Source organism: Pseudorca crassidens, chromosome 20 (assembly GCF_039906515.1).
Source record: "Pseudorca crassidens isolate mPseCra1 chromosome 20, mPseCra1.hap1, whole genome shotgun sequence".
NCBI classification, from domain to species: domain Eukaryota; kingdom Metazoa; phylum Chordata; class Mammalia; order Artiodactyla; family Delphinidae; genus Pseudorca; species Pseudorca crassidens.
This window is the reverse complement of record NC_090315.1, coordinates 35,821,561-35,845,884: the sequence shown is the minus strand read 5'-3', so window position 1 is coordinate 35,845,884 and position 24,324 is coordinate 35,821,561. Positions and strand designations below refer to the sequence as shown.

Genomic DNA, 24,324 nt, shown 5'->3' with positions numbered 1-24,324 from the left:
AGTTCCCCAACCAGGGATCGAACCCACGTCCCCTGCATTGGAAGGTGGATTCTTTTTTTTTTTTTGTGTGGTACGCGGGCCTCTCACTGTTGTGGCCTCTCTCGTTGCAGAGCACAGGCTCCGGATGCGCAGGCTCAGCGGCCATGGCTCACGGGCCCAGCCGCTCCGCGGCATGTGGGATCCTCCCGGACCGGGGCACGAACCCGTGTCCCCTACTTCGGCAGGCAGACTCTCAACCACTGTGCCACCAGGGAAGCCCGTGGAAGGTGGATTCTTAACCATTGGACCACCAGGGAAGTCCAGGAAATTTCTTGATGATGGCATGTAATTCTGAGAGAGACCAAGGTTTAAATGTTCTCTTTTCTGTTTGCCTCCCTTGAGAATGGGTAACAACCACACCCTGAGCTTCATCTACAAGAGGTGGGGATCTGGAGAAGCTTACGGTTTCAGGGAGTTGAGGGGCTGGGGTGCCGCTGGTGAAGGACGTTCTGGGAGAGAGGGACAGATATCATGGAGAGCTGGGAGGGGAACTCCGGGGCACTATGAAGGTGTCTAGGTTTCCTGGGTCAGAAAACATTTTCTTTTTAAATATTTATTTATTTGGTTGCGCTGGGTCTTAGTTGCGGCAGGCGGGCTTCTTTAGTTGTGGCTTGCAGGCTCCTTAGTTGTGGCAGGCAGGAGGGCTCCTTAGTTGTGGCATGTAAACTCTTAGTTGCGGCATGCATGTGGGATCTAGTTCCCCTACCAGGGATCGAACCTGGGCCCCCTGCATTGGGAGCGCAGAGTCTTAACCACCACGCCGCCAGGGAAGTCCCAGAAAACATTTTCTGAAGACATTATTTAAGAACTTCAATAGTTTGAATGAGGTTTGAATCATTTAGCTGTTTTCGGCCTCTTCATACCGAGTGAAGAAAGTGGACCACTGTGCATCAGAAATTTTAGTTCCCTTTTGCCCTAGGGCTTCCCCTTGGGTGGACTAATTTGAGCAGATCCCAGGAGCCCCAGAGGGGCTGTGTTAGCTTAAGAGAGTTTGTGGTCAAGTTTTGCCAACAAAAGCAGACAGTACTAGGGCCGTAGAAGCATGTGGCCAGCAGGAGTCTGAGGAGAGTTCCCGGTGATTAAGAAGCCCCCATGTTCTTGACTAATAGTGCCTTTACACGTACGAACAGAAAAACATGGGATTCTAACCCAGCCTGTCCCTTACAGGGACCAGCCTCGTACCAACAGAAAAGCCTAGGACTCTGACCTAGCTTGTTACAGAGAAACCCAGGACTCTAGCCTGGCTTTGGCTTGTCTAGGGCTCTAACCCAGTTTCTAGAGTATACTCTGAGTCCTAAGAATCAAGATCTGTCCTCATTCCGCGTCAATGGACATTTATCCAGAGCACTGGGTTTTGGAGTCGGCCTCACCACTGGATCCCCAAACCAGCAAGCAGACCGGAGACAAAACGTGTAGGTAGGTGTGCCCTGTGAGGCCTGGCTGTCGCATCTGAGGATTCAGTGGTGGTTCTGATCCAGATCTGAATCATGGCACCAAAAACTGTTCAAGAGAACTAGAGCTGGACAGAGGTTAAAGTAGTAAAGAGACATTTTATTCAGAAAGACTATTGCAATAGGGGGAGAGTGATTCAGTTAGATATATGTATCTCTAACTGAATGTAGCCTCAGTCACCCAGCTTTAAACCACCACCCCCATCTCACCTCTATCTTTTCATCTAGCCCCTAACCTCCCCGCTTTTTTTCCTGGAGTCTTTTGAATTAAAGCCCAGACACCTCATTTCACAGCACAGTTTCATTCTGAGACCCTGCTGTGGTGTGAGAGGTTATACAAACAGCTCTGGATCCGAAGCCAGGCCAGGGGTTCCTGCCCAGCACGAATTTACTTACTGGGCAACCTTGAGCAAGTTATCTCCCTTCTTTGCGTTAGCCTCCTCATCTGTTAAAGGAGATTCTGGCTCAGGTAGAGACTGAGATCCCTCGCTCAGGAAAGGAAAGGCACTGTGGGCTGGAGCCAGGCCCAGAGACCCCACCCCCACCCCTGGCGCCCCCTGCGGGCCCCCTGGGCTTCTGGTACCAAGACAGGGAATAAACAAACAAGCCGAGGTAATTTCCCGCTTCCTTGGAAACAAAGCTGGGGTGGTCTGGAGAGGCGTGTGGAGAGAAGGGAGAGTGCCAGGTGGAAAAGGGCCAAACAGGCCAAGAGATGATGATTTCTCTGCCCTGCGGGGAACATCTGAGGACACCGAGGCCAGATGTGTTGATTTTGCACCCTCCCTGGTGTGATAAGATCCCCCTCGAGAGCGTGTCTTTATTCCGAGCCAGCCTGCCGAGGGGTGGACCCCAGCCTGCTCTGGTCTTGCCTCCTGTCTCCGGAGCACATCTCCTCTTATGGAAGAGCCCCAGCTGCTCTTGCACTGTCAGCGCGGCGCCCGTGAACGCACCCTCTCCAGCTGCACTCTCAGTGTCTGGGTGCCCGCCAAGCCCTGCCGCCTGCTGCCCTCCCCGCTTGGTGGATCTCCTGCTTCCTTCCTCTATCACCACCTTCCATCCTCTCTTGAAGAGCCGGTTATTGATCTTGGCCCATTTATCAAAGTCGCTGTACTCTAATTCCATCCGTGCCACATCTTCCCCCAGGGGCCTGGCCGGCCAGTCTGTCCTCCTGGGTTTGTTAATGGTGATGCTACATGACATGGGGGCCCCTCCCAGGAAGAGCGAGTGCCTGAGATGCAGGCTCCATGTCCCTGATGAGGAAGATCAGGGGGTCTGTGCCCACAGAACCCGCCTTGTTGGAGGCTTGCCTCCATCCTGAGGTTGGAACCTGTAGGAATTTCGGTGGCTTTGCTTGTATCTCCCAGTCTGAGATGTGCGAAGGTTGGGGATGGGGATTCTTCTCTGCACCCTGTCTGCTACCACCATCCCCCCGCATCACTGCGAGTATCCAGAGGGCCGGAGGAGTCTGATTCACCCAACTGCCCAGGTCAGGGACTGGCACAGAGCAGGTGCCAGTAAGTGCTGGCTGCACAGATTTGCCAGGAAGGATGGCCGGCTTCTCCCTCTCCAGCCCGCGTGACCGCAAAAGCCAGAAGAACTGACTGGCCAGTCCTAGTTGAATCAGCAGCTCAATGCAGAGGGCTTGGGGAGGAAGGGCACAGAGTGTGATCTCCTGGGTCTCTCAGCATGGCGATGGGGAGCTGGCCTCAGGAAGCGCAGATGGGAGGCACAGTGGGGGCCAGAGCCACAGGCCCCCTCTCCCCACATCTTTCCCTTGGGGGCTCGAGGTGGAGTAGGGAGAGCAGGCCTGGCAGGCTGCAAAGGGCAACATTGAGGTTAGGGCCTTACCTGACTTCTCATGTGACCCCAGGCAAGTCATGGAACCTGCTTTTCTGGAAAAGCAGAATAATCATTCCAACCCAGTTTACTTTTCATGGGTTCTTGGGAGGAACAGCTGAGAGGGTCCTAGAAAGGACTCAGAAGTGTTATAGCAGGATCGCCTCTAAATGTCTGTGCTTACGCCCTGGTCTAGGTGCGGTGTGTGCGACCCTCTGGCCAGCAGGCCTGGCAGGCCAGGTGACCCCACCCTGTACTGAGGCACCCTGTACTGAGGCATCGCTAAGGCCTCTCCCAGCCACCTTAGACGTCGTAACAGAGACTCCCGAGAGCACCGCCAAACTGTGAAGCAGGCTGGGGAAGATGGGGGCAGAGGAAAGTCATCTTTGCACCTAGTTGAAAAGAAGTGGTCCAAAACAAAATCCAGAATAAAAATTGCAATTTTTATTTGCTGAACCTAATTTTAAACTAAAACATCAAAGTGTCTCTTCCTCCATCACTAGAAATCAGATGGCAACTGGTACTTTGCTCCCCGAGAGGGCTCGAAGAAAAACAAAAACCCCTGTGCAGCCCCTGGCCTTTCCTCTGCAGCCCCTGGGGTTGCCCGCAGGCCACAGCAGGCAGCTGGAGGCAGGAGAAAGAGAACTCTGCCTGGTGAAGGCTCCTCTCTGCTTCTTTGGGAAGCTGATGGGAAGCCAGAGGTCACAGAGCGTTGGAGGCCTGGCTTAAAGCCACCAGTCAGGCCAAGATGAAACATCTGCTCAAGTCTCCCCAGGCACCTGGCTGGGGGTGAGTGGGAGGAAGGAATGGAGAAAACTGATGCTAAACCACAAATTAGCACCCTGGGCCTTGGCCCTGAAATGGCCTCTGCTGGCATAGGAGGGGGTGAGACTACAAACAAATAAATAAAAGCGACACCGTGTCAAGGAGGGAGGATGACAGGCCGGTGGAAGCATGCTATGTCAGGCTTGAGCAGAGATGAGCCAGCATGATGGCTTACAAAACTCCTCATCTGGGGCCAATGGCATCAAAATGCAGACAGCCCACGGAGCTGTGGGGAAGGGGCCATTTGTTGGAGGGACTACAGTGGGGATTCAGGCTGAGTCTGGGTGGGCTCACCAGGTGACCCCCCATCTTTTGTTGTGTCTTGTTTTAGGCATAACCACCACAGACCTAGAACTAGGAAGCCCTGGCTGCCCTCTACTGGTGATTTCTGGGGATGATCGCAACGCAGCAGCACCCAACCTGCAACCCCAAAAGGGCCAAAAGAGAACCAGCTCCCGGGGAGGACCAGAAGCGGCTGCACATTTGGCCGGGCCTCCCAGTGGTGGGACTGGCAGCGTCCCCATCAGTCTGAGTGGGTTCCTCCATCTCTGCCTGGCTGTAGAGGGCGGGGCCCAGGACAACGAGGGCCTCTGGTGCTCACTTCAGAGGCATCGAGAAGAATTTGTTCCCAGACTTGCAGCGGATCTGCTCGGCGTGCGCACGCAGCAACGTCTCGGAGTCTTCAAACTCACCCACGATTTCCTTAAACCAGGAGAGGACCATCACGTTAAGGGGAATCAGGGACCCCGAGGGCACTGCAAACAAAGCCAGCCTACTGAAATCCTTCAGAGGTTAGGCCTGCTCGGGGGAGGCTGAGGGCCACGCAGGCGCCAGGCTCTCCAGGTTACCTTGTCTAATCAGCTCTGCAGTCTTGTGAGGTCAGTCCTATCATCCCAACTTTGCGGGTAAGGAAATGGATGCTCAGAGCCCTGGACCACAGAATCCAATAAAACCAGGCTTGGGACCTGGGTCTACTGGAGCCTGAGACCGGAGCTCCTTGCTGCCTCCAGAATGATTAGACCAAGAGCAGATGTGGCTACTTGATGATGGCCCACGGGCTGTGTCCCGTCTGCACATGTGTTGTCTGGCTCGCAAAATGTTTTCTTAAAAAATACATATTGGTTGCCAGCATTTGAAAATAGAGGGATTACCCACAAAAATTAAGATTTCTGGCTTCTCTTGAAAAACAGAAGTGCTTGCAACACGAGGTCCACATTCCTGCATGGCAGCTGCCTGCACCAGGGGTGAGTACCGGCTTCTCTGAGGGCACTGACGGGAAAGTGAAAGATATCCCCTACTTATCACAATACGAGAAAAGCTGTGAGGGTGGACGTTCTTTAGACCTGGTGCGTTTCACTCATTTCCAGCACCTGCCAGGCCCCTGGGAGCACCCGAGCCTTTGACCTCTGGGTGAGGGTCTAGGACTTCAGGGGAGGCCCGCAGCATCCTCTCAGATTAGTGTTCTAGGGCAGGGCTTCTCAAATTTTAACGTGCACACAAATCCCTAGCGATCTTGTTAAATTCTGATTTCTTAGATCTGGATTGGGGCTTCAGTGAGTGTTGCTAATAAGTTCCCAGGTGGTCTGGGACTGCACTGTGAGGCGCAGGGTAAGGTGTTGGGGTCTCTGGCTATGCCAGTTACTTCCTATGCCAGGATTCAGGTTTGCATGCCTAATCCTCAGCGCCTGTCAGCTCCCCTCCATCCCCCAGCTTCTGGGGTTCAGCACCTTCCATGCTCCTGCCCTGGGAATTCACCTGTAGTTCCCGCAGGCACTGCCCTTCCAGCTGGAGACGTGCATCACCCACGCACCAGGCCAGACTGATGTGGAATGAGGGGTCCTGCAGAGGAACGGCGGGGAGACAGGCGGTCACCTGGAGGTCGTGGCAGGCGCAGACATCAAAGCAGCTCTGTGACAGAGTTGTCACGGTATCCCTGCTGCATCCCTGACCTGATTCATGGGAGACTAGATCCTCAGTGTTGATCCCAAGCACCCTCCACAGACAGATAAAATAGCCCTGGATTGGTCCCTGCTATGGACTGAATTGTGTCCCCCAAATTCATATATTGAAGCCTTAACCCCCACTGTGATGGTATTTGGAGAAGGGGCCTTTGGGAGGTAATTAGGTTTAGATGAGGTCCTAAAGGTGGGGCCCTCATGATGGGATTAGTGCCCATATAAGAGACGGCAGAGAGCTGCTTCCTCTCTCTTTCCATCATGTGAGGACACAGTGAGAAGACGGCCATCTACAAGCCAGGAAGAGAGGCCTCAACAGAAACTGACCGTGATGGCACCTTGGTTTTGGACGTCTAGCCTCCAGAACTGTGAGAAAGTAAATTTCTTTTTTTAAATCATTTATTTAGTTAGTTTTGGTTGCATTGGGTCTTTGTTGCTGTGCGCGGGCTTTCTCTAGTTGCAGCAAGTGGGGGCTACCCTTCGTTGCAGTGCGCGGGCTTCTCATCGCGGTGGCTTCTCTTGTTGCGGAGCCCAGGCTCTAAGCACGCGGGCTTCAATGGCTGTGGCGCTCGGGCTCTGTTGCTCTGCGGCATGTGGGATCTTCCCGGACCAGGGCTTGAACCCGTGTCCCCTGCATTGGCAGGTGGGTTCTTAACCACTGTGCCACCAGGGAAGCCCGAGAAAGTAAATTTCTATTGTATAAGTCATCCAGTCTATGGTATCTGGTTATGGCCGCCTGAGCTAAGACAGTCCTGTTCTGAGGCTCTCCTTTACATATCATAGAGAGTCATTACCTCTGGAATGTGGAAGAGAACACACGTCCCAGATTTAATGTTTTCTGATCAAAAATATTTCAAGAGATGACATACTTTTTAAGATGAACAAAAACCAAAATGTCTAAAATTATAAAACTATAAATTATCTCCACTCAAATTCATACTTATATCTCTCAGCATGATTTTAAAAGAATATATCAAGCAAAACCACTGGCCCTTTAAAGCCTTGATATTCGACTTGGAGTTCAAGTTCCCCTAGAGGGCACGGGGCAAGGCACAGGAAGGCACAGGAAGGTATGCGAAGCTGCAACTCTACCTGGAGTGTCAACGTGACTAAAAAGTATTGGGGAAAACTACTTCCTAAAAAATATAAAAATAAACACGGATACATTATAGAGTAGAAGACATAAATCTCATGCATATTGAAGAGAGAACAGAAGATTTGTAAGAAATGTTGGACCTCCGCTGGGCTGCATCCGACTACACCTCAGACCCTCAACTCTCCAGGGTTGTGTGTCCTCTGAGGGCTGGCCGAATGGACACTTCCCACAGGCAAGTTCTAGAGGGCTCTTCAGTTTGCCTCTAACAAGGGTTTCTTTAAGACTGATTTTATTCCTATTAGAGATGGGTCAGTGGAGAGAAAAAGACGCTGCTGATTACCTGGTAGAAAGTGGTGAGGTCAAACTCCTCCATGACCCTGTCCACCTCTGAAACCAGGTCCAGGAATTGGGTGTGTCCCGAGGTGACCTCGAGTCCAACAAAGGTCCTGGGGGGAGACAGAGGTGGAGACCACACGGGCATGAGACGCAGCCTGAGAACAGAAACCATCCTCGAGGGGGCAGAGGATGCGACAGAGGAAAGCCGGGAGGGAGGGAGGTCTGGGCCGTGAGTTCAGTTCGTTTCCCTGCTCTCCGAGCTGGCTCTCCATCCTTCCCTGGCTCTAATCGCACATCCCCCCTCCTTCCCCAGGGTCTAAGAGCCCTAGCAGGGCCGTCTTCATCTGCTGCTGCCAAGGCTACGGACCCCCAGGCTGTGGCGCCCAGGCTTGCCGGCCTAGCTCCCATGTCGGACTCTTTCTCCAGGGCTTCCCTCTCTGGCACTTCCCTCTCCCTCCCGTAAGCACCCTCTAATCTCTAAAACCCCTCCCTTGAACCCACACCCTCAGCCAGCCCCCATCCCCTGCCCGGTAAAACGCGCGTTCTGACGATTTGTCTCCCTCGGCAGTCTCTCACGCCTCCCCGCCCATCTTCAGTCCACTCGGCCAGGAACCGCTCCCGTCAAAGCTGCCAACCACCTGTGTTCCTGAACTCAGATACTTGACTCCTCCCTCCCTGAAGCCCTTTTTTCTCTTGGCTTCCAAGAGACCACCCACCACACAGTCCTGGTGTGACCCCACCTCTGGCCTCCTGTCCAGTCTCCTCTGCCGCTCTCTCCTTTCCAGCCTCTAAATGGTCAGGGGCTGCAGAGCTGGCGACGCCTGCCCTCCCCCGCAGGCTGATCTCACCCAGCCCTGCTTTCAGTATCACACAGCCCGATGGCTCCCACATTTCTATCTCCGGCTGGCACCTCTCCTGTATACCCACTTGTGTGTGCGACTCTTCCACCCGGGGGTCTCACAGGCGGCAAAATCCACCAGGTACAAAGCAGAACTTCTCATCTTCCTCCCACAGGTGTTTCCCATCACAGACAACGGGGCCATTTGTCTATATTTACCTAGCTGTTCAAACCCCAAACCCAGGAATCTACTTTGATTCTTCCCCTTACTGTGCACAGACCCAACCCACTGGTAACTCCAGTTGATTCTACCTCCAGTATATCGGGAATGTGTCTGCTTCTTGGCTCTTCCACTGCCATCGCCCTAAGCCAGGCCACCACTGGCGCCTCACCTGTCTGCTCTCCCTGCATCCAACCTTGCTCTTTTAGATCTTTTCTCCACTCAGGAGCCACAGACACAGACAAGATAGGGCCGGACTGACGTTTACAAACGTAAATCGGATCACGTCTCTGCTTAGATCCCTCCGATGGCTTCTGTGACACTGAAAATCCAAACTCCTGACCTTGACCTTGAAGGCCCTGCGGGAGTTAACCCTGCCTGACTCATCTCCTCACACTCTCCCACGTGCTCCCCAAGTTCTGCTTCACTGGCCTCCTCCAACATGCCAGGCTCTTTCCTCCTCAGTCACCTCCTTGGCTGTGTCCTCTGCTTGGAGGCTCCTGGGGTAGCTCTTCCCAAGGCTGATTCCTTCTTGTCCTCATGTCGCCATCAAATGCCACCTTGCTAGCGCCCTCCTCGGCCACTTGCTCCAGACTATCGTTTCACACGATAGTTATTAACGATCTCATTTCCTGGTTTATTGTCTGTCTCCCCTGCAGAATGTGAGATCCCACAGAGCAGAGACTATGCCGACCTTTTCACTGCTGATCTGTAGTGTACAGCAAGTGCCTGGCACCGGGAGGTGTTTAACAAGTTTGTGCAGCATAGAATGAATGAATGAATGAGCGAATGAGTACTCTTCTTAGAGGTGCTGCGAGCAGAAGGCAGCTCAGATCCAGTGAGTGGATCTGACAGGGAGGCTTGCTTTGAAGCCTTGATAACAACAGTTTCTTCTTATGTTCATCTCATCCTTGAATGCTTTTATAAAACTTGTTTCGTTCATCTGAGCTTCACAACTGCCCAATGATGGATGCTTGGAAATGGGACAGGATGTGATGGATGATGTGACAGCTTGGAAATGGCAGGTCACAGAGGTTGAAGGTATGAGCTCAACGTTAAATTGCAGGCAGAGCTGGTCAGGCACCCAGGTTTTCTTTGAGTCTCAGACTTTTCCCACTAAACCAAGATGTTGTTCTCTCCCTCTGTTCCTCCTCCCATGCTCCCTGAGTTATTTTTCTTAATGAAAGGTTCAGATTTGGGAACAGTTGCCCTTGTAGTCATAGGGCCGGTTAAAACACAAACAAACAAAAAATTGAGAGAGACAAGGCCTCCTCAAGTCTTTACTCCAAAGAATCCTCTTCTGGAAACAACTGGGGGCAGAGTGGGGAGACCCACCTGGTCTTCTCTTGATTGGTGTAAATCTTTACCCGGTCGGCAGTAAAGCAGAATCTGAAATTTAGAAGAAGGACCACATTTCAGGAAGAATAATAAGGAAAAAAATCAGAGAAAATAGTGTATATTAAAAAACATCACTTTGAAAATTCAGTTAACTCATTTCACATTTAGTATTGTCACCCTATTATACAGGTGGTAAACTGAACCCTAAAATATTAGAGCTGGGCAAGACCTTAAATAATCACCCAGTCCAGGTAACACATAGCTTGACTCAGATGCCAGCAAAAATTTTACTTTATTAAGAGCAGCTGATTCCAATAAGCGATTTGCGACTACCCCAGCTTTACTGATGGGAATGGAGAAAGTCATTAGGCCGGTGATAATAGATCACTTAAGAGCCAGTTTTTTTCTTTGCAGGTTAACAAAAACCAATTCTGATCCAGTCTAAGCAACAAGAACATTTCCGTGCGCCTGGGCTGAGCTTGGGGATCCTCATACAACTCTGCGAGGCAGGTGCTACAATGACACCCATTTTACAGACACAGAAACTGAAGCTTGGTGAGTCACAATTTGAGCTTCAATCTGCCTGATTCCGGAGCCCTTGCTCTCACCTGATGCTTTAGTGAGGGGTCTCTGTTGGTGTGAGATTGCCGCAGAAATACCGTCACCCACCTCTCAGATCAGTTACACGGGGACCATCAAATTCTGCCAGGTAAGTGCTCTGACCCTGGCTGGTTCCGCCTGTGTTCTCTGGGACACCAGGTGATCTAAGGGAACAAACTGGCTTCCTGCCCTTCCTGGACCAACTTGGCAAATCCCATTACAGGAAACACTAATTTTACAGGCTCCAGGCCAAGCTCTCACCCTCATCTGAGGGAACACAACCACCCAGCTTGCCGGTTAGAAGCTCACAACTTGTCCGAGGGCACGAAGTCAGTTAACTTTTGGCTTTCCTGTCAGCCTTCAGCCTCCTAGTGCATCCCTTCTGGGGAAAATGTAAGGGGTGATAGAAGCAGCAGGAGCTCGGTTAAGTGTAGAGTACCTGCCAGATGTCCTGGGGTGGACACGGGGCGTTTGCACCCAACTATAAAGGGTAATTTTATGCATTGACTGGACTAAGGGTTGCCCAGATAGCTGGTAAAACATTATTTCTGGGGTGTCTGTGAGGGTGTTTCCAGAAAGATTAGCATTTGAATTGGTGAACTGAGTGGAGCAAATTGCCCTCTCCGGTGTGGGTGGGCATCATCCTACTTTTCAGAATAGAACAGAAAGGCAGAGGAAGGGCAAATGCACGCTCTCTCTGCTGGAACTGGGACATCCAGCTTCCCCTGCCCTTGGACGTTGGGGTCCTTGGTTCTTAGGCTTTCAGGCTCATATCAGTCATTACGCCACCGGTCCCCCCACCCCTCCCCGGTGCTCAGGCCTTTGGACTCATGCTGAATGACACCACTGGCTTTCCTGGTCCCCCAGCTTGCTGTTGGCAGATTTGGGACCTGACCTTCATAACTGCGTGAACCAATTCCTACAGTGCACTTCCTCCTATCTCTATTTACTCTCTCTATCCTGTTGGTTCTGTTTTTCTGGGGAACCCTAATACAGGTGTTGGCACTGAGAATGGTTCTACAGGAACAGAATTTTAAGGATGAGTTTTCTGAATTGGTTCTGGGGTTTCTGGAATTCGCTCTCTAATCTGATTCGATTCAAAGATGCTAATGACTGTTATCTCCAGTAGTAAAGAGAGCACTGATAGGCTGCACGGACTGTTTCTGGAGATGTGAAAATGTCTTCCTTGATACCACTCATCAGCCATTTATTAGAAGCAAGGAGCTGAGTGACCCTATATGCTACTTGCGAACATTTTTGGAAAACTAAGGAATATAATGATGTTGGTTGGCTGCTCCTAATGTTGCTGGACAAAGTGGTGAAATGAAAAGATGAGCTCAGGGTATTGAATTCCCAACTCAAGCATAAAGGACCTAAGAGCTTCTCGGTGTGCCCTAAAGGAGACCTTGATTCCCTGTAGCTGCAGGGCTGAAATGGCTGAAAATCAAATCTGGAACCTTACCCTGCCATTTGCTGAATTATAACACAAGTTGAACTCCTCGAACAAGCAGGATTTTACAGTTACAGTGAGGGCACTGATTGGGAAAGTATGGGGACTTGTGGGAAACTCTGATGAAGCTCGACATATTGAGCCCTTAAATTCTTTTTTTTTTTACTTTATTTTACTTTTGGCTGCATTGGGTCTTCGTTGCTGCGTGCAGGCTTTCTCTAGTTGCGGTGAGTGGGGGCTACTTTTCCTTGCGGTGCGTGGGCTTCTCATTGCGGTGGCCTCTCCTGTTGCAGAGCATGGGCTCTAGGTGCACAGGCTTCAGTAGTTGTGGCTCGCGGGCTCTAGAGCACAGGCTCAGTAGTTGTGGCACACAGGCTTAGTTGCTCCACGGCATGTGGGATATTCCCGGGCCAGGGCTCGAACCCGTGTCCCCTGCATTTGCAGGCGGATTCTTAACCACTGCACCACCAGGGATGCCCGAGCCCTTAAATTCTGATGAGTCTTCTCCGACGCAGTGGAAGTGTCCTCCCCCACCTAGTGTTATGGACCTTTCCACCTTTGAGGGGATTAACCCTGCATTGCCTGAGGAAATGGTAATGGCCTCCCCTGAGGCAGATGCCAAGAAAATGCTGAGTCCCCTCAGGACCCACCTCCAACACCCCTCTTTGCTTCTAGACCTATAACTAGACTCAAGTCCCAGCAGACCCCCTAAAGGTGAGGTACCATGTGTGGCCCACGAGGAGATGTGCTACACTCCAGAACTATTTGAGTTTCCTAACATATACAAGCAGAAATCCAGGGGACGTGTGTGGGAATGGATATTAAAGGTGTGGGGTGGGACTTCCCTGGTGGTCCAGTGGTTAAGAATCCGCCTTCCAGTGCAGGGGACGCGGGTTCAATCCCTGGTCAGGAAATTAGGATCCCACATGCCGCAGGGCTACTGAACCTGAACGCCACAACTAGAGAGCCTGTGTGCCGCAACTACAGAGCCCACATGCTCTGGAACCTGTGTGCCACAACTAGAGAGAAGCCCGTGCACCACAATGAAAGATCCTGCATGCTGCGACTAAGACCCGACACGGCCAAAAATAAAAATAAGTGAATATTAAAAAAAAAAAAAAAGGTGTGGGGCAACGACAGAAGGATCAAAAGTGGGATCAGGCTGAATTTACGGATATGGGCTTGCTAAGCGGAGATTCGGCATGTAATGCTGCAGCTCCGGGAGTTGGAAAGGGGTCTGTTTGGTTAGGTGGCTGAAACACGGACCAAAAGGTGGCCCACAGTGAGTGAACTGGAAATACCTGGCCCGCAAGGTGGGCGTAGTTACCGTAAAGGACAGCAGAGTCGAAGCAGCAATCAGAAGTCTGACTTGTGCAGACACAGGGTGTTGACTGTTTCTAGAAGTGACATAGATAGGAAGCCTACTAAATTCTTCCTTCATCTGTATAAGCAGGAAAGTTCTAGGCCAGGTGAGCCAAAGTCTAACTTGAATCATAAAGGCAGAGTCATGGCCCCTCAATTCCCAGAATGGAGCCAGTTCACAGACCCAGAGCCGCTTGAATGAAGGGGAAGTCGGGTCCCCTTGAGGAAGGACCCCGGTACATTACTACAAATTTATACTGTTAATCTTTCTCCCAGCCTTCCCCAAAGGGACCTATGCCATTTTACCAGGGTAACTGCGCACTGGGGAAAAGGAAATAACCAGCCTTTGGGGAACTACTGGACATTGGCTCTGAAATGACACGAACTCCTGGAGACCCAAAATGTCACTGTGGCTCATCACTCGGAGTAGGGGTTAATGGAGGTCAGGTGATCAGTGGAGTTGTAGCTCAGGTCCATCTCACAGTGGGCCCAGCGGGTCCCCAAACCCATCCTGTGGTTATTTCTGCAGTTCCAGAATGTATAATTGGAATAGACATACTCAGCAACAGGCAGAATCCCCACACTGATTCTCTCACCTGTGGAGTGAGGGCTATTACAGTGGGAAAGGCCAAGTGCAAGCTATTAGGGCTGCCTCTACCTAGGAAAATGGGAAATGAAAAGCAATACCGCATCCCTGGAGGGACTGCAGAGATCAGCGCCACCATCAAGGACTTGAGAGATGCAGGGGTGGCGACTCCCACATCTCCATTCAACCCCCGTTCTGTCTGGGCAGAAGACAGATGGATCGTGGAAGATGACAGTGGATGATCATAAACTGATGATTGGAGGTGGTGACTCTTCCAGATGTGGTTTCATTACTTGAGCAAATTAACACATCCCCTGGTTCCTGGTTTGCAGCTGTTGATTTGGCAAATACATTTCCCTCCATCCCTGTCCATAAGGACCAGAAGCAGTTTACTTTCAGGCCAGCAATGCACCTTCACTGTCCTACCTCAGGGCTATAGCACCCTCCAGCCCTATGTCCTAATTTACTATAGAAGGTTTGCTCACCTTTCCCTTCCACTAGATATCACACTGCTCCAGTACATTGATGACATTATGTTGACTGGACCTAATGAGCAGGAAGTGGCAACTACTCTGGACTTATTGCTAAGACATTTGTGTGTCAGAGGGTGGGAAATAAATCCAACTAAAATTCAGGGCCTTCTACCTCAGTGAAATGTCTAGAGGTCCAATGGTGTGGGGCATATCGAGATATCCCCTTTGAGATGAAGGATAAAGTAGTTTTGAAATAAGGTATGTACCTCTTTTTTTTAAACATAATGCTATCGCACACTTTATAGACATAACTTTTATGTGCATTGGGAAACCAAAAACTTCGTGTCATTCACTCTATTTTATTCTGGAACAGAACCCACAGTATCTGTATCTGCTCTGAATCAGCAGCCACATATGGTGCTGTTTCTCTTGTAGCCAGGATTCACGGGGCCAGGAATCAAGGGGTAGAAATGGGAGTGGTACCACTCACCATTGCCCTAGTGATGCATTAGCAAAACGTTTGCTTCCTGTTCCCACAAGTTCATGCTCTGCTAGCCCAGAGGTCTTAGTTCCGAGGGAGGAATGCTTCCACCAGGAGATGTAGTGCTTCCACTGAACTGGAAGTTGAGACTTGCCACTCTGGGCTCCTGTACCTTTGAATCAACAGACAAAAGAGTTACAGTGTTGGCTGGGGTCATTGATCCTGACTACCGAGGGGAAACTGGACTACTACTCCACAATGGAGATATGGAAGAGGATATCTGGAATACAGATCTGTTAGGGCATCTTTTAGTATTACCAAGCCTACTGATTTCAGGCCAAGGAAAACTACAACAACCTAATCCAGGCAGGATTAGTAATGGCCCAGAACCTTCGGGAATGAAGATTTGGGTCACTACCCCAGGTAAAGAACCACAACCATCTGAGGTGCTTGCTGAAGGCAAAGGGAACAGAGAGCTAGGTAGTGGAAGGTAGTTGTAAATATCAGCTACGACCGTGTGACCAGTTACAAAAATGAGGGCTATAATCGTCATGAGTATTTCCTCCTTACTTTGTTATGAATACGTCTGCGAGTATATATACACAGGACACCTCAGGGACACTGCAGATTTGGATCCAGAGCCCCACAGTAAAGTGAGTCACACAATTTTCTGGCTTCCCAGTGCATATAAAAGTTACGTTTATACTACACTGTAGTCTATTAAACAAAGCCATTATGTCTAAAGAAACAATGTACATACCTTATTTTTAAAATACTTTATCGCTAAAAAATGCTAACCATCATTTGAGCCTTCAGTGAGTCATCATCTCTTTGCCGGTGGAGGATCCGGCCTCGATGTAGGTGGCTGCTGACTGGTCAAGGTGGTGGTTGCTGAAGACTGGGTGGCGATGGCAATTCCTTAAAATGAGACGACAATAAGGCAAACGATGAAGTTTGCCACATCGATCAATTCTTCCTTTTATGAATAATTTCTCTGTAGCATGCAATGCAATGCTGTTTGATAGCATTTTACCCACAGAACTTCTTTCAAAATTGGAGTCAATCCTCTCAAACCCTGCCACTGCTTTATCAACTAAGTTTACGGAATATTCTAAATCTTTTGTTGTCATTTCAACAATCTTCACAACATCTTTACCAGGAGTAGACTGCATCTCAAGAAGTCACTCTTTTGCTCATCCATAAGAAGCAACTCATCTGTTAAAGTTCTATCACAAGATGGCAGCAGTTCAGTCACATCTTGAGTCTTCACTTCTAATTCTAGCTCTCTTGCTGTTTCCATCACATCTGCAATTACTTCCTCCAGTGAAGTCCTGAGACCTTCAAAGTCATCCATGAGGGTTGGAATCAACTTCTTCCAAACTCCTGTGTATGTTGATATTTTGACCTCTTCCCATGAATCACAATTGTTCTTAATGGCATCTAGAATGGTGAATCCTTTCCAGAAGGTTTTCAAATGACTGCCCAGATCCATCAGAGGAATCACTATCTATGGCAGCTACAACCTGATGAAATGTATTTCTTAAATAATAAGACTTGTAAGTAATAAGACTTGAAAGTTGAAATTACTCCTTGATCCATGGGCTGCAGAACTGATGTTGTGTTAGCAGCATGAAAACAACATTGATCTCATTGTACATCTCCATCAGAGCTCTTGGGTTACCAGGTACATTGTCAATAAGCAGTAATATTTTAAAAAGAATCTTTTTTTTTCTAAGCAGTATGTCTCAACAGTGGGCTTAAAATAGTCAGTAAACCATGCTGTCAACAGATGTGCTGTCATCCAGGCTTTGTTGTTCCATTTACAGAGCACAAACAGAGTAGACCTAACATAATTCTTAAGGGCCCTAGGATTTTTGAAATAGCTAGTGAGCATTGGCTTCAATTTAAAGTCACCAGCTGTATCAGCCCCTAACGAGAGAGTAAGCCTGTCCTTTGAAGCTGTGAAGCCAGACACTGACTCCTCTCTGGCTATGAAAGTCCTAGATGGCATCTTCTTCCAATAGAAGGCTGTTTCATATATTGAAAATCAATTGTTTAGTGTAGCCACCTTCATGAATTATCTCAGCTAGATCTTCTGGATAAGTTGCTGCAGCTTCTACATCAGCACTTGCTGCTTCACCTCACACTTTTATGTTATAGAAATGGCTTCTTTCCTTAAACCTCATGAACCAACCTCTGCTAGCTCCAAACTCTTCTTCTGTAGCTTCCTCACTTCTCTCAGCCTTCAGAGAATTGAAGAGGGTTAGGGCCTTGCTCTGAATTAGGCTTTGCCCTAAGGGAATGTTGTGGCTGGTTTGATCATCTATCCAGACCACTAAAACTTCCCCCAAACCAGCGAAACGCTTTCTTATCATTCTTGTGTTTACTGGAGTAGCACTTTCAATTTTGTTCGAGAACTTTTCCTTTGCATTCACAACCTGGCTAACTGGGACAAGAGACCTAGCAGCTTTCAGCCTACCTCTGCTTTTGACATGCCTTTCCTCACTAGGCTTAATCATTTTTGGCTTTTGATTTAAAGTGAGAGATGTGTGACTCTTTCTTTCACCTGAATACTTAGTGGCCGCTGTAGGGTTATTAATTTCAACATTGTTGTATCTCAGGGAATAGGGAGGCCCAAGGGGAGGGAGAGAGATGTGGGGGAATGGTAGGTTGGTGGAGCAGTCAGAACAAACATATTTATCAATTAAGTTTGCCCTCTTATATGGGTGTGGCTCCCGGCGCCCCAAAACAATTACAATAGTAACATCAACGATCACTGATCACAGATCACTACAACAAATGTAACAATAATGAAAAAGCTTGAAATATTGCAAGAATTACCAAAGTGTGACAGACACAAAGTGAGCAACTGTTGTTGGAAAAATGGCACTGACAGATTTGCTCAATGCAGAGTTGTCACAAACCTTCAGTTTGTAAAAAATGCAGTATATGTGAAGCATGATAAAACAAGGTTTGCCTGTACATATGTTGAGCAGATATCTGTTTTCTTCTCTTATTCCCTTACCATGTACCATAATATGTAGTGACTTTATACTAGTATTCAAGTATTGTTAATTTTACATCATAGTATTCAAGTTATGGGCTTTTAGAAGAGTAAAAAGTATCGCCCAAGATTACCTCCTCTTCTGGGGAAGGGATTAATGCATTTTCAGATGTACACTGGACGTTGTATCATGTTAGGCAGAATTATGACCTTGTTGTGGTCTTAATTTAGAGATTAAGTATGGTTTAAGAAGATGCATATGTGTCAAGTTGATAAGGGGTGGACTTGAGATGGTTAATTTTATGTGTCCTCTTGACTGGGCTAAGGGATGCCCAGATAGCTGGTGAAACATTATGTTTGGGTTTGTCTGTGAGAGTGTTTCTGGAAAGACTAGCATTTGAATTGGTGAACTGAGTAAAGCAAACGGCCCTCCGCAATGTGGGTGGGTGGGCATCATCCAATCTGTTGAGGGTCTGAATAGAACAAAAAGGCAGAGGAAGGACAAACTCCCCCTCTCTGCTTGAGCTGAGACGTCCATCTTCTCCTGCCCTCTGACACTGGCGTGCTGGTACTCAGGCTTTCAGGCTCACACCAGGACTTAACACCATCAGCCCCCTGATTTTTAGGACTTTGGAATCAAACTGAATTACACCACCCGCTTTCCTGGTTCTCTCCTTGCAGATGGCAGACAGTGGACTTCTTGGCCTCCATAACCACATAAGCCAATACCTATAACAAATCTCCTCTTATGTGTATCTGTATACATCTTATTGATTCTGTTTCTCTGGAGAACCCTGACTAATACATCAACCAACACCCTTTCTCCTGGTGATCTTATATAGGAGGACTGCTCTCCCATTTTGTGCTGGTAGAGTGGTCAACCTGCCCCCACCCAGGGGTGTGTACTTGACAGGCCTGGACAATCAGAGCATAGCATTCCCTCAGTCACAGCCATAGAATCAAAGGTGCACTACCCACTCTTGGTCATCTTAGGCTCAACCAGTCAAACCTGAAGAGGCCACCCGGCCCAGCTTCCTTCAGGATACAGGCTAGGAAACACTGCACCAGCAGGGCAGCACCAGGGAGGGCCAACCCAGTGGTCCAGGGGCTGTTCCCTAAATGAGCAAGAGAACAAGCTATATCCACCCACCCCAGCCACCCTGGGGAGCAATACCTCTTGTAATAGCCCTTGCGCAAAGTTTCCAGAGGCCCAGCAAGGGACCTGCCTAGGTAGGGAACCACCGCATGCAGGGAGGCCCAAGCCATGGTTTCCCAGGAGGGGCTTAGTTCACTCACAGTCTTCCCAGCCCAGACATGACGTGCTCATAAGTCATTTTTACCATAAGTGACGTGGCCCAAGAACACATCTGGCATTCTACCTTTATCCAGGGACACAGCTAGAAGCAGGATAACTGAAGCATTCTCATGTAGAAGGGGAAAGGACTTGCTGCCATCTGACATCTCCCGGTCCCACGTATGAAGCCAGTGCTACCTCTAAACATTTTAGTTACACCAGCCTATAAATTCCCCCTGTTTAAGCCACTTTTGGTTGGATTTCTGGCACCGGCGATCAAGAGGGTCCTGACTAACATACATGACTCCATAAAAAGAGGGATGGGGGCTGGATTAGGGAGAGAGATGAGTTTTAGTCCTGAGTCGCTGGCTAACTGACTGAATTGGAGCAAATCCCTTCCTCCTCTGGCCCCGAGTAGGGGCTACACAAAATGGGCAGTCCTCCAATGGGGCAGAGTAGTTCTATGGAATTCCTGGGCCTCGGGCCTCCTGAACTGCGAGGGTGGGGCTTTGGCTAAAAGACTTCTGTTTTTATCTCTCTTACCCAGCTACACATCAGGGATCTGTGTAACACCTCATCAGAAGAAAGGACTCTGCAGATAAGACCAGGAGTAGAAAACCACCACCTGGATGGCTTCTTAGGCTCCTACTGGAACCAACATTCAGAGGATCCAGAGGAGGATTTCTGGGCTCTCTCTCTCCTGCTCAGTCATTCAACAAACACCCATTTGATGCCTATAGTGAGCAAAGCACCTGGACAAAAGCTGTGGGGTAATTCAGAGAGCAGCCGCATTCCTGGCCTGCAGGAACTTGGGCTCCAAGCGGGAGATGGGACATGGGGATGACTGAATATGGATATGAGGATGAGTGGAACGAGCACTGGGGTGTAGACAAGCACAGGACAGCAGGGTCCCTGGGCCTGAAGAATTCTGGAGGAGATACCAATTGGGACAGCCTCAGTGAAGGAGCAGTGCTTTGATCTGGCCAAGTCTCGAAGGAGGGGCATTTCTAGTGGAAAGAAGAGGTATGAAATAGTCAAGGGAAAAGAAGCCTAGGCTGGCAGATAAAACCAGAGTGGGGGTGAGCTCTGATCGTTCGCCAAGTGCCACGTTGAGGGTATGCGTGATCTCATTCACTCTCACAAGTCCCCCTCTGAGGGAGCCACCACCACTCCCCTGACCCGCACACAGGTAAGGCTCGGAGGCTTCCAGAGCTTACGTGGCACGCCCAAGGGCACATGGGATGAAGCGCGCAGCAGGCGGCTCTGGGAGATGTTTGGTGTGCTAACCTTTAGGTTTGCCTGCTTGAAGGGGTAGTGCATCCCACAGGTCCATCCCCACAAGAGCTCAGGACAGGAAGAGGAGCCTTGAAGGGGAGGGAGATGAGGGGCAGAGGGAAGCACTGGGCACTCACCTCTGGAAGGAGGCCACGCGGTCTTTCAGAGCCTGCACGAAGGGGAGGATCCAGTGATGGCGCAGAACCACGCTCTGGGACAGGCTGAGGTGGAAGGCCTCCATCCTTACCAGCCGGGGGACGTATGTCTGTGCGTGGGGCAGCAGCACGTCAAGCAGGTCCAGGAACTCCTCCCTGGCTTCATCTGGAGGGGAGGAGTGGAGAGGGTGGGCCATTCTCTTAGCCAGGGCGGCATGGCTGGATGAAGCCCAGAAGGCGGAGAAAGGCTTTTGAGAGTAGCCTATGTCTATGTATTTCGAATAATACTTTAATATGCATTTATGGCTACAGAAGTAACACATACATGCTCTTTGAAAAGAATTCAAGTGAGAAAAGAAATATGTGACAGAGAAAGTAGGGGCCCCTGATATCCTACCACGTACAGCAGTGGTCTCCAAACTACTGTGATTGCACAGGCCCTTAGTCAACCAAGCTTGCCCACATACCCACAATAAATGTGTATTTATTTCTAAATTACAAACATGTGCTACACTGCAAAATTGTGTGTGTTATAAAATGCACACTTGGAACAACAGAAATTTTAAAAGATGAGATAAAGAGAAACACATTAAAAGGTTTTAATACTTTTCTCTCTAATGGATCATCTTGATCCCGTCCCCAGGCACATACAGCCCACTTTCAAGATACTACCCTAGAGATAAAGGCTGTCAAATGTGATGCCTATTTCCCCAGCCTTTTCTCAGTGCATGTACTAACGTATATATCTTATTTGTTAAAAAAGATGAGGGCATACCAGTTCTTCCATTGGCTTTCTCCATACAACACTACATGTTGGACAGCCTTCCTCTCATTACATAAATCAAGCCCATAATTACAGCTCCACAGTAACCCATAATCAGAAACAGTTCATTTTTTTAATCAGACATTTAGAATCTCCTGATTGTTCATAAAGACAAAGAATGCAACAAGGACCACCACTGTATTTTCACAGATTATTCACTTTTTTTAACCAAACATGTGACTAGAGCTGCATGGTTAATAGTCTGCTCACAACTAATAACTTACTGGATTTGCTCAAGTGCCCTGTAGAGTATGCAGTAGAGAGAATCATTCTCATTCTGTGGATGGGGAAATGGAGGTTCCAAGAGTTTACCTGATCTAACACAATGTAATAAGAGCCACCACATTCTCCGTGTATCATGCTAAGAACTTGACATAGATTATCTGATTTAATCTTCACAAAAGTCCTAGAGGATAGGTATTACTACTATCCCCATTTTAGAGGAGACTGAGGCTCTGAGAAGTCAGCAACTTACTAAAGGGCACACAGAGCAGTGGGTACTGGAGTGAGGTCAGACTCTGAACCCTGGGCATTTTCTGCCTGCCACTCACTCATTAGGGCTAGGGTGGGGGGGGACTGGAGGCCAGCACACCGACAGCCCTCTTTGAAATAAAGTACCAGCTACAGCTGCAGTCTGGGATGGCCTTGACACTCTGCCCTAGACCCTCCCTTGGTCACATCCTCATGAGCAGGGAGAACAGTATACACAGGGTTAGTAAAAAAATATTTCAGGCAACGAATTCAAAACTGAACTGTACAGCACAGGGAACTCTGCTCAATATTATGTAACAACCTAAATGGGAAAAGAATTTGAAAAAGAATAGATAAATGTATATGTACAACTGAATCACTTTGCTGTACACCTGAAACTATCACAACATTGATAATCAACTACATCCCACTGTAAAAACAAAGGCCAGAAAACCTGAAACCAAGTTAACAGAAAAATTCCCTAGTTTTTGAAACTTGTTCTCTCTCTGTTGAGTTAATCTCTTTCCCACCACCAGTGTCAGAGGTTTCTGGCTTCTTCCTCCTTGTTGGGGCCAGCTTCCTCCCATAAGGGGCACCTGTCAGTGTCAGCCACGTGCCTGTCATGCGTTACTCACATGGTACATAGACGTGGGTGGCCCAGTTGCCCCGCTCATGGGGAAAGGTGCGCACCCGGCCCCCATGTTTTGTGCTATCATCCTCAGGCCTCTCCTCGGTGCCTGGGAACATGTCCAGCACACTGTCGGGTACTGGCAACTTCTGGCTGGGAAGGGGGCTCTGGCCCCTGCAAGAGAAAAGAAGAAATCAAGCACATTTAGCCTCTTAGCATTCTCTACCTCTGTACACACAATGAAAGTTGTAACACCTTGTACCAGGTGAGTCTGCGTGTCTATTTCTCACCAGGAGCTGTAAGCAGCTTCTAGATAACCACAAAGCTCTTTCCCCAACACTGTCTCTTTGGGGTCTCCCAACGGCTCGCGGAGGCAGACTTTAGCAGGGAACGTGGTCCCCATGGTTAACAACGGGGCAAGTGGCAATATGTGGTTCAGAGGTCACATGCCCTAACTGGACAGGCCTCAGCTGGAATGACACTTCCTAGCTCCGTGGACTTGGGCAAGTCACTGTGGGCCTCAGTTTCCTCATCTGTACAGTGCACTGCAACCTGATAGGGCTATTGTGAGATGAACCGGGACACTGCTTGAAAAGCACTCAGGATGCACCAGGCTTGGCAATTAAGAACTGAAGCTCCACAAAGTAGGAGACTTGGATGGTTTTGCTCACTGCTGAGTCCCCAGTCCCGAGCCTGGCGCAGAGAGGGTGCTCAATGAATATATACTGGATAAAGGAAAACACTCTCCAAATGAGGAAGCAGACCTAGGGTGGTACAGCGGTGCGCGCCGGGAGACGAGTGGGCCAGCGGCGGAGGCTGGACCCGAGCCCACGTTTCCTGCCTCCTAATCTTGGCCCAGTCGGGTGGGGGCACTCCGGGGCTTTGTCCAAGGCTGTCCTCCGGATCCTCCTTTCCCCCGGTGCCCCTTTTCCTTCCCTTGCGAGCAGCCCGGCACCCTCCCCAACCACCCCAAAGCTCGGGTCCGGTCCGGGTGCCAACCCGCACCCTCCCCAGAAAGTCTTCCTCGCTCCTCACCGACTGCAGCCTCTAGTCCCCGGCCGGACCCGGGCCCCGGCCTCAGCCTCATCCTCGGAGCCGCTGCTGCTGTAGCCCACCAGGGGCGCCGCACTCATGGGGGACCCCCTTCGCTAGGGCACAGCCGGCCCGCCAGCAGTCGAACCACACCCGGAATTCCTCTGCGCCGGAAGTGCTCTCCAGGGGGCGGGGCCCGGATTAGCACCGCCTCTGGGCGGGGTCTGGGGCGGGGCCCGGCAGGACTCGAGCCAAGAGGCTACCCACCTAGACTACGCTTGCTGGCTCGCCGCGCCTTGACCACTACCTGGACCCTCCCGGAACCGCCATCCTCAGTGTGCCCATTAAACAGATCGCTCTCGGCTCTGACCTCTCTGTCCGCTGCTCGGTCTGCAGCAGCTCGGGACCTCCCAGCAGCAGATGGTCCCTGGGTCAGAGGTCAGCGCATTAGACCCATCGGAGTCTAGTGCCCTCACCCTTGCCCTCGCCGTCCGGGCGGGGTCAGAGGTCCCGGGGCCTCTTCCTCAAGCAGGCCCAAAGTACGAGCTCCGGGGTCCCATCCCCTAAGAGCGAGCTGAACAGTCAGAGGCGGGTCAGTTCCAGAAGTTCAGAGTCTAGGAGGCCCCTCCTCTCAGGTTCAGGGGTCGGACCGGGGACTGGGTCCTGGGAGCTCCCACCCTTATGGCCGAGTAGGGTGGTCAGAAACAGAGCGCCCTCCCTGGGTCAGCTGAGGCGTGCCGGCCGAGCGACTGGAGA

General features: G+C 49.9%; 1 protein-coding gene and 1 long non-coding RNA gene across 5 annotated transcripts in view; one reads left to right on the top strand and one right to left on the bottom strand.

Annotated features, from left to right (window-relative positions):
- The window catches only part of LOC137214990 (uncharacterized), a 44,794-nt gene extending 23,574 nt beyond the window's left edge, over positions 1–21,220 (top strand). The window contains exons 4-7 of the long non-coding RNA XR_010939118.1: positions 111–6,482; positions 9,256–9,637; positions 10,349–10,643; positions 19,732–21,220. This is a non-coding gene — a long non-coding RNA (uncharacterized lncRNA). The remainder of the gene's footprint in view (positions 1–110; positions 6,483–9,255; positions 9,638–10,348; positions 10,644–19,731) is intronic.
- USB1 (U6 snRNA biogenesis phosphodiesterase 1) lies at positions 3,749–24,316 on the bottom strand. Of its 4 annotated transcripts, none has more exons than XM_067719460.1 (7): positions 23,939–24,316; positions 22,544–22,710; positions 20,597–20,780; positions 9,932–9,985; positions 7,543–7,648; positions 5,907–5,990; positions 3,749–4,853 (listed from the first exon to the last, which is right to left on the bottom strand). In XM_067719460.1, exons 2-7 carry the CDS (start codon positions 22,653–22,655, stop codon positions 4,749–4,751), a joined length of 645 nt encoding a protein of 214 aa, XP_067575561.1. In that variant the 5' UTR covers positions 22,656–22,710; positions 23,939–24,316; the 3' UTR covers positions 3,749–4,748. The 4 variants fall into 4 exon arrangements, with proteins under 4 accessions (XP_067575561.1, XP_067575557.1, XP_067575559.1 ...); XM_067719456.1 differs by lacking the exon at positions 23,939–24,316 and adding an exon at positions 23,572–23,765; XM_067719458.1 differs by lacking the exons at positions 3,749–4,853; positions 5,907–5,990; positions 23,939–24,316 and adding exons at positions 6,488–6,764; positions 23,572–23,766.
- Between the last annotated feature and the right edge of the window lie 8 nt (positions 24,317–24,324).